General features: G+C 34.3%; 2 protein-coding genes across 8 annotated transcripts in view; one reads left to right on the top strand and one right to left on the bottom strand.

Moving 5' to 3' along the window:
• Positions 1-2,266, bottom strand: part of LOC127865753 (multidrug resistance-associated protein 1-like) — a 198,965-nt gene extending 196,699 nt beyond the window's left edge. For all 7 annotated transcript variants that reach the window (XM_052405698.1, XM_052405695.1, XM_052405694.1 and 4 more), the window contains exon 1: positions 2,117-2,266. In XM_052405698.1, coding sequence (XP_052261658.1) covers positions 2,117-2,146 — 30 coding nt within the window. In that variant the 5' untranslated portion in view covers positions 2,147-2,266. The remainder of the gene's footprint in view (positions 1-2,116) is intronic.
• A 3,785-nt stretch (positions 2,267-6,051) lies between these two features.
• The window catches only part of LOC127865756 (mitotic spindle assembly checkpoint protein MAD2A-like), a 50,789-nt gene continuing 46,641 nt past the window's right edge, over positions 6,052-10,199 (top strand). The window contains exon 1 of the mRNA XM_052405701.1: positions 6,052-6,198. Coding sequence (XP_052261661.1) covers positions 6,129-6,198 — 70 coding nt within the window. The 5' untranslated portion in view covers positions 6,052-6,128. The remainder of the gene's footprint in view (positions 6,199-10,199) is intronic.

The raw sequence follows: 10,199 nt of genomic DNA, 5'->3' as shown, positions 1-10,199 counted from the left end.
AAGAGGATTTAGTTAATCTGTAATAAGGTAGGTTTTTACAGGTTCAAATCAGTTTCTAGATGTTGATTACATGAAATCAATCTATTGTTGTTTATTTTAGTCCTTATTTGTGTTTGTTCATTGAATTTAATTTATTCTGTAAGAATTTCAATTTCTGAGTATTTTGTTGTTCTTAAAAAGGGTCGCGAATATATGTCAAGTACAGATTATTATGGTAACCTTATCACTATGCGGTTCATCAAATGCAAACAATAGCAAATTGGCCGCAGTTTTGACGGCAAAAATTTGAGCATGTGCAAATGTGAACTCATTATCGGAAAACACAAAGCTCCTTTCCTTGGCATGATACACTGGAATGACCCCTGACAGTATCAAAATTGATTGATATTTTATAATGTCCCATTCTAATACAGTCAATTGGTGTATAACGGATAGCTTAGGACTTCGAGTCTCATTTCAACGTAAACACCATGCATTCAGTAATTAAACCATTAAACCTAGATAGACACATGTCTTTCCTATTGAAACATGCAAGCGGTTTTTAATTTCCGAAAAAATATTATTATATTATTTGTTTACAGCGCGAATTTCATGGTACACTGATTCAGCCATTACCGGATCGCTTAGGTCTGTATCGGATTACATGTGTATGTTGTTATTTCTTGAAATTTGACACAGCATTTGTAAAACATAATTGCAATATATGTACATTTCCAGAAAGGAAATTCATTTCTGCGTTTAATAAGACCAAGTTCATGGAAATCGTCGCACCATTGATGGAGTAATGGCTGTTCAAAGCAATGCACCTTATATGCGGGTCATTTTGAGTTGAATACCTTGTTATATATATAGATTTGATAGTGAAAAATATGTTTTCAGAGAAATCGATTTTTCGCTATAATTTGATTATTTTTCATTAAAAATGATGTTTTCACTAATTGATATCATAGCCACACGCTAACCACATGTGTATTGGACAACTTCAATTGAGTTTATATTTATTTTGAGACAATCCCCACATTCCTGAATATGGGTCACCACATGTCCGTTATTCACTAAATCCGGAGTTGCAGCTTTCATGCTTATTTTATATGGTACGCATCAATTTGGTTTCTGAGCATTCTTACTTTTGTAAAGGACCCATAATACTAAAATATTACATCAATGAACATTATGTTTACCAAACAAAATCTGCAAAATTCAAGAAACCATTCGTCTACACTTTTCCTGTCGTCACAAAAACGGCGCGTACATAACGTGGCCTTGTTTTGCTTTCGAAAAAAGACACAGTTGTAAACATTGACACACGTCAACAAAAACATGAATCGACTTAACAATGATAGGCTTTTTGTATTCAATTCATAGAAAACTATCAATCTTAACATAAATAAAAGTATTTTGCAAAAAAAAGTTTAACCTATCAGTTACTCACTAAAATCCGCTATACGCCAATCGACTGTACTATATGTCTTCTTCTTCTTCCGGATTAAGTGCTGGGCCCCTCTGGAGCATCGTCACACAATTATGAATATTTACATAAGTGAAGGGAACATCGGTGCAGTTAAAATCAGGTTAAAAACAACTTGCTCCAGAGTTACTCATGCAGCACACCCATCCTTGTCTGGAAGACCTCCAGGGACGGCGCTGACATAACTTCTTCAGGTAGGCTGTTTCAAAGTCGGATTCCGGAGGGAAAGAAGGAGAACTTGTAGGACTACGCTGGTAAATGGTTTTAAGTATCTGTTGGCGTGGCCCCTGGTGTGTACTCCAGTAGGGATCAGTATGTGCTGTGCTCGGATAACTACCAGGTTATTGATGACTGTACATCATGACTGCTTTGGTATGTTGGCGGCGGGATGCTAAGGTGTCTCAGCTTAGTTGATATATCATAGCAGTGATGCTCTGTCTCTGGCTACTAAATGTCACTTAATGCCGATGTATGTAATTCTAAGTTACGCACTAATATTTAGATTCGGTACGAAATAAACGCGGTGCGAAAAGCATCGACTAAGTCGAACGCTTGGTAACATCTAACATGGGTTTTTGCACAGTTTTCACAATGCATAATCTAATACAGACAACAAGCTAATTGAGCATAAATAAACATTAAACTTACCAGAAACTCTTCTCTTTCGTGGCAAAACATTTCGTTTTCGCTCACCGCACGTTCATTTGCAGTTGAGACAAATTATAATGGTACACTACAAGTTACAACACTCTACCTGACTGTTCTAGATATTGTACTATTCTGGTTCCCGTCGTACTACACTAATATTTTAGCACAAATCGTGACAGTGGCAGTTAATCCAGACTAGATATTGTACCTTGTTCCCGAACTTCGGTCAGTCAAGGTAGCAAAGTTCAAAATCCAAACAAACTTTCTAATTGTAACAAGTTCTAGAAAAAAACACACCCGTAGTGTAATATGGGATGTCCATTGTATTGCAGACTATAGCATACAGTAAGTTTTTCCGGGGGGGGGGGGATATCTTCCCAAATTTTAGGGTAGGGTCCCGCTGAAACTTCCGAAATGTGACCCATTTTTATACCGGAACTCTGATAAAGTAGACCCATTTTGAAAAGATTTTTAAAAAAGCATACCCATTTGTATACGATACCATTGAGAAAGTGGACCCATTTCAATACAAGAAGTTTGATAAACTGGACCCATTTAAATACTAGAATTTGATAAAGTGGACACATTTCATACTAGAATTTTAATCTTATTCATATCAATACAGTATACGTATTGAACTTGCTATTATATCTTTCCCGCTACTGAAATTTACTTTTTGATACCCATTTTATCCACGAATGATACTGATACTTTCAAATCTATATGCATTCATAAACAAGCAAATTTCTGATTTCAATACCCATATCTATACTAAGATGTTAAAAACCATACCCATATTTGTAAGTTTAGTCGAAAAACACACGCCATAAAATCGGCACACCCCTATATACCCGTATATAGGAAGTTGCCCCCCCCCCCCCCCCCCCCGAGAATGAAACTTATGAGAAACAATGAAACTTGTGAGAAACAATTTAGATGATATAAAACTAAACAGTATTTCGGCTCCAGGAATTTGGTTGTGGTGGGGTGTAATATTTTGATCATTTGAATTCGTAGCTGTTAAACCTAGCTTTTCACCTTAAATTACCTTTTACATATGGCCAACAGCCCGGGCCCCGAATGAATCCATTAGTGCCATTGGCTGATTTGAACATAATCCCGGAACATGGGCAACATCGCCACGTCTTTGTAGGAGAGGATGTAACACTAATCAGTGTAGGGCATTTTGGACCACTGACTGCATTTCCATACGAAATATAGACACACATTGTTGCCAAGTTTACAATGAATTAATGGGAATTGGATGTGAATAATAGTTAAATCTAAATATAAACCTTTGCAAACCCCATAGTAATCGTTAAAAAGTAATTTTTTTTAATAAATAATGAATTAAATGAATTGTTAATATATATTTTTTTCAACGTGTATCGTATTGTCATCGACATTAACGCTTCGACGACACTAACTTCATTTTTTAACCTAATTAATTAAGTATAGGTTGTTATATGGAGGAAGTGTGCCTTTAGTGGTTATCAATAACCACTAAAGGAATACTTGCTCCATATAATGACCTGTTTATTGCATACGTTCATCATGTGTATACATATGTCGTGTATAAATAATTAATATCGTGTATATCGAAATTAATAATTAATATCGTAATAAAAACATAATTTAATTTAAACAGGGACCTATACATTGTATAGTACATTGTATTGTTTCGTATAGGTCCCTGATATAAACGACACGCTTACCTCAATGACAACTTGAAATCTATATTTATAACAATGAAATTGAAACGCTTGCACTAACATTTTTTATTATTCCATCCCTTTATCGAAATTTATTTTAAACCACACTATTTTATTGTATTCCTATCGAAGTTTACAATTATGCACGATAAACACGCAATGCGAAATACGTTTTGCATTTGTTCGATGCTTTAAACAAATATTTTACTGTTAAAAAACAACACGTCCAACATGTCCTTAAAATCCAGATAGTCAGAGAAATAACGTCATACAAAATGTACGTCATAAATTGCGCTATCAGTTGCATGCTCAATTAAGTACGGAAAGCTGGTTTTGAAAAAAATCGATTCCAAAACCCGTTCAGACGCCATTTTGTTTTAACGCTCCGGTCGCCAAATACGTAACGCCAACGCGTGCCGACGATCCGCCGTTACTTGACAACAGGTGCGAGATAACCGGAAGTTTGCAAATAACCGATTTTGGAACAGTGTGCCAATAACCGGTTATTAGCACACTTGCTCAATACCGAGATTTTCACGAGTTATTCGCGAAAAAACAGCCAATTTTGTTTCTTAATATAGCAAGATATGCAATAATATATATATTATTGATATAATAATTAGGAACATAAAAATAAGGAAAACACATCGAATTTTAATCAGTTTTATTTTCTTTTTTGAAAAACGTAAAAAAAAATACATGGCAAACATTGATTAAAATAGTCATGACCAAACTTTTAATCAGTTATATTTTTCTATTTTGAAAAAAGTTTTTAAAAAAAACATACAAGGCAAACATTGATAAAAATGGACATGGCCAAACAAATTTAATTAACCGACAGAAGCAGCTGGCCCGTACACGTTGGTACACTCTCTGAAAAGACGTGAGGCGGAGATCCCTCTCTGAATATATCTCTCCCACAGAGAAAATAGCTTCCCCTAGATGGAACGGGTGACTCTGTTGATCCCGTTTCAGTTATGCCTGATGGTGAAAAGGAACATTAGCCTATCCAAATATTAAATGATACTAAAATGTTTCTTTATTTAACTACATTTCAAACAGCGTTAACACGTTGTGTTATATAAAACGATTAAACGGAAAAATTACGGTCGGTCGTAAAAGTAGAAACAATCAAGCTAAAATATAATATTATGCAAACTTACATATTTTACTAAAACTTTGAAATAATTGAACAATTAAATCGTCACTTTGAGTTTGATTTTAAAATAGAGTCACAATTTTCAACTATTTTCCTAAATACTCCAATATCGCAAAGGAGATTTGTGTGTACTGAGGGCCTATACTTTAGGATCAACTGATGGTTCAACAGATAAAACAATATCCGCTACATCTTATTTGGTGATAAGCGATATTAATATGCCGCGAGCAGTGTTAGTTGAAAAAGTGACATGTTGACAGTAATTAACGAAGTCTGTTGATAATGCAACGATGGTTCACACCCAATTCCATTATAAATATGACGGTTGACGGACTCTCTTGTGTTCCGATTCAATGAAGCGGTCGGCAGGTGCTAGACAGAAATTATCTTATTTGACCATGTCAACGAATATTTTTGATGGCTTTTCAAGATAAGTATCTTCGGACTGTGTTTCATAACTTATCTTGTTTGACATCTTTAAGTATATACCTATAGGCAGTCATGTTTTGATTTGCATCGTGATAACCGTGGTACATGTTAATTAATGTAAACTTAATTACGTTCTCTTTTGATTTGGTAAATATTTAAATTAAGATTCTATAATTTTCTCAATATATAAACATCTATTATATTATATTCTTTATAAGTAAACATCTATAAATTATCTCCAAAATTCAAGAATCCTATTTATGAAATTATGGTTGTTGTGATAAAAGATTTATAAACAATTTTTACAATTATTAATTAATAAATACCAACTAGATCTACAAAACAGACTGACTAACCTTTCACATAAAATAACGAAAAAACGTTAAAAACAAGTTAAAACCTTCCATTAAGTAAAAATTACATCGTATCTACAATTTCGTCAGTTGGAAAATGCTTCGAAATATTAGGGAAACCTAAAAAGTCTGACGCAAAATGCACTTCAGAATACAGTACGCAATCTCCACTCAGAGTTGTCGTTCCTTGCTCTCACATACATGAATGTAATGTAACCGTCGTGAAAGAGATTGTGCAGTACGGTGTTATATTTGTTACATACCTATTATTACGACGTTATGATTTGTCGTTCGCGGGAAGTTTGTCTTCTTAAAAGTGTTGGTGTATACATTTAAACATCTGTTAAACTTGTCACAGAATGGCAGCAACTGCATCGAAGAACGCAATCACATTAAAGGGGTCCACTGAAATTGTGGCAGAATTTTTTGGTAAAAAATAAGTGAAACTTTGATTAATTATGGTTAAAAGTGAACTAGTACCAAAGTCAACTCGTTCCGATGTCAACTCGTACCCATTTTGGTCAACTCGTACCGTTTGCTTACTATTCATTTGGTGATAAGTTCGAGACGAATAATAAATGCATGCACACAAATGCACCTATAGAGTTTGACAAACGATTTGTTTTCAATATTTTACTCAAAATCAATTTTTACTACATTGATAGGGTGTTCAGTCACTTTTTTTAAAGCGAATGGAATACATATTTTGTTTTAGATAATGAAACAACATGGATAACAGATCAAAATACTTTTTATTTCATTGAAATCGGATAACCAGTTTAAAAGATATGCAACTTTAAAGTCTGCGGGTTTATACAAAATGTGTGACAAATTCTATTATATAAGCATATATAGTACATGGCACCATTTTTTAATAAAATGTCATAAATTTAATTCATTTCTCAAAATAGGCATCTGGTAGTGTTTTAAAACTATGTAAATGTATACATTTTTGGAAAGGTTGTGACATTTCGCATTTTAATAAATTACTTTTAAGTTAATTTTAGCACGTGACAACAAAATGGCCGCCAAAATGGCTGCCAAGATGGCCGCAAAATAATACTGACACAACAATTAGGATGAGAACCAGGCACTTTAAACTAAACCTGTATACATTTTTGGAAAGGTCATGCTAGGAGGATTATGAAAAAATACTTAAATAGCTCTTTTTGACATCTGGAAACAAAATGGCGGACAAAATGGCCGCCAAGATGGCCGCCGCCACATTATTCGTATATAAAATTTGAATTTGATCAAAGAAGTTTATACCTATATAAATGTATACATGTTTGTAAAGGTCATCTTATGGAGAGTAATAAGATGTGACTTCTTTGATCATTTTGACATGAGGAAACATAAAAATCAACAAAATGGCCGCCAAAATGGCCGCTAGATAATACATAAAATTAGAATTTGAACAAAACTATATAAATGATTACTTTTTCTGAAAGGCCAGGCTATGTAGTGTAATAATATATTGCTTCATGGATCATTTTGACATGTACATACAAAAGGCAAAGGATCAATAAAATGAATGCAATATGTAATGCAGGGAGTACATGTTTCTATAGAATTCTACATCATTTGAAATGATGTAAAATTCTATAGAAACATGTACTCCTCGCCATTTCACAATAGTTCTACATAATCATCAGGTCCCCTTTTTTCAGATCTATCAACAGAGGGAAGAACCAGATACTGTCCTTGTCCTCTTCATATTGGACATTGTACTCTGTTTTAATTGTGTCTTTGTTCACCTGTTTCACAGATAATACTTTTGCATTGAACCACATTTCAGATCCATTTTCAACACATTTGTGTTGAATATTTCTCCCAACTAGTTTATTTGGATTTTCTATATACTCTGGCAGTGTTTTTTTCTGTTGATCAAGTTTCCTTTTTTCTCTAGCTTTAAACAGTGTTTCAGTAAGTTCGTTCTTCTTTACATTAATTTGCGATCTTGATTCATCTAGGTCTCTGTAAAACAGACCGGGCTTTATTTCTTCGGTATCAATGTCGTTTATATCGTTTTGTTCTAAAATTTCTTTCAAATTATTTACAATTTCTGCATCTGAATATTTACGTTTCTGACATGTCTCCTGAAATAATTCTTTTCGACCTTTTGACCTTAGAACTGACTTGTGGAATTTTATTTGGATTAAAAGTGCTTTTCTGAATTCAGTTTTTTCCAATGTGTTTTGAGCATTTTCCAACTCTTCTAACCCCCAAGGTCCTCCATATTTTGAAATCTCTCTACTCAATTCGATTTTTGAATGTTTTTCCTTATTTTCTTTAGCTTCAACTTTCAATTGTTTTGCCCTTAATTTTGATTTCATGTCCAGTTCGAGCTTTTCCTTTCTTTCGCGAAATGTTTTCTTAACTGATACCGCCATTTCTCTTGCATCATTTAGAATTTCATTTCGGGTTGGTTCATCCAGTGATCTAAGCCATGAAAAAGGTTTGTTTTTTGTGCACATAACTATTGCTTCCAATGTTAAAGTTGATGATGCTGGTTTGGCTCTAAGTAAGTTGTCCAGGACAGCCATATCTCTTTCAGAGATTGCATTTGTTTTGGGGACATTGGAAGCCATTTCAATTAGATACTCATTTGGATTATGATACTTTCCTTCAGGTAGTTGGGTCTTGGCCTGCCTTTCAAGCAAAATGAGCAATTGAGCACACAACAGTTCTAAGGCTAGAACAGTCAGGGCATCAAGAGATGGATCATTTGTTTCCTTAAAAAGCGAATGATATACTTCATCCTTTATAATAGGAACATTATTTTCATCGAACATAGATTCACCTGACAATGGTATTTTACCATCCTGGGCCCAATTTGTCAAAGTTAGTTTTAGTTGTAATAGGTCATCATTGAGTGATAGTATTGACCCAGTTTGTTCGAGAATGCGCCAAAAAGGGCCTGTTACTAATTTGTCAAGAATGCCCATAGCTCTGCACCCAGCAAGGTATGCAGGCTCCTTAACATCAAAATGAACTGATATTAAAAGACCATTTTTGTCTGGCCAATCATTTAAAAATGATTCAATATCTTTGCTATGGTGGTAGACGGCAGCACAATCATGAAATACAACATTAATCCTATGACCATGAAACGTCACTAATTGATTACGTTCATCTTTTCCCTTCATGTAGGTTTCAAAATAACTATGGACACCTGCCTTGTCTGACCCTCTCTTGGTAAAGGCTTTAGCCGCGGTGCGTGCTAAACGAATAGACCCGCTTTCATTACTATTGAATGAATGAGGATTTTTGCCATCACAAACAATGTGTTCAAAACTAGACAGTGCTTTGTCTGCTTCCGTGCCAAAATTTGCCAACAAATGCAACCTGCATGAAAAATGGCCCATTTCAGATATTGATTTCTTTTCATCTTCAGATAATTTGTCGTAATTTTGCACAAATGCCGGAATAAGGGTGTTCCTCAAAGTTTCAATATTTTCGTTGAACACATTATTTGTGGCGCATTGATCGCTCATAAAACTTTTTATAGAACAAATCAATTTAGCCCTATTTTCTTCCGTACCTTTACCAAGGGACTCAGACAAGTCAGAAACCATTTCTTGAAAAACATTACTATATGACAAGCCATCCCCACCAGCTACTTGTCTAAGGCCGATGGTCAATGACTTACCATTTTTTAATGTCACTTGGGCACCTTCATAATGGTCATGAAACTTGGTGGTTGCATCTTGATGTAAAACATTGCCCGATTTTGATAAAGGATCGAACTCCTCCAACATGGCCTGTGCTACCTGTCGCGATGCAACCATTTTAGCTTCAGCCATCATCCAACTTAACAGCGCTTTACTTGGAAGTCTTTCAGGGACTTTCCCTGTAAAGGTAAACAAAACAGTTTTAATTATATCTGACAGCTTGTTCATGCTTACATTACATTCCGTAAGTAAAGACATACAACATTCCCTAACTTCATTAGTATATTTGCCCTCACAAAAAGTTTGAACTGATTCGGACTCTAAAATATCAAAGACATTTTTTAGTTGTTCTATTTCTTTAGATTTTCGATCAATTTCATTTTCAAATTTACAAGTCTTTTCTTCGTGTTCTTGCTTCATGTCTTTTACACTAGCTTTCAAATGATCCACTTGTTTTCTTAATTTGGATATACTCTTTTGCAGTTGATGTTTCTGAGTCTTCATTTCAGATTTTGTCTCATTTTCTAAACGCAATGCCTCCTCTTTTTCACTTAAATCAGATCTCAATTTTTTGTTCTCTGATTGAATTTCAGAAACTTTACTTTTCAATAAATCTACCGTTTCATCCCTTCTTTTCAGTTTTTTGTTAACATTTCGTAAATTGCTCTTTGATAATTTTTTCTGGGTTTCTAATAATTTTTCACTTAGTTTTTTTACAGTCTCTGATTGATTTTGAAACTTCAACTCACTTTCTTT

Source organism: Dreissena polymorpha, chromosome 2, assembly GCF_020536995.1.
Source record: "Dreissena polymorpha isolate Duluth1 chromosome 2, UMN_Dpol_1.0, whole genome shotgun sequence".
NCBI lineage: Eukaryota > Metazoa > Mollusca > Bivalvia > Myida > Dreissenidae > Dreissena > Dreissena polymorpha.
Note: the sequence above shows the minus strand (reverse complement) of the source record. Positions and strands in the feature narration are given on the sequence as shown.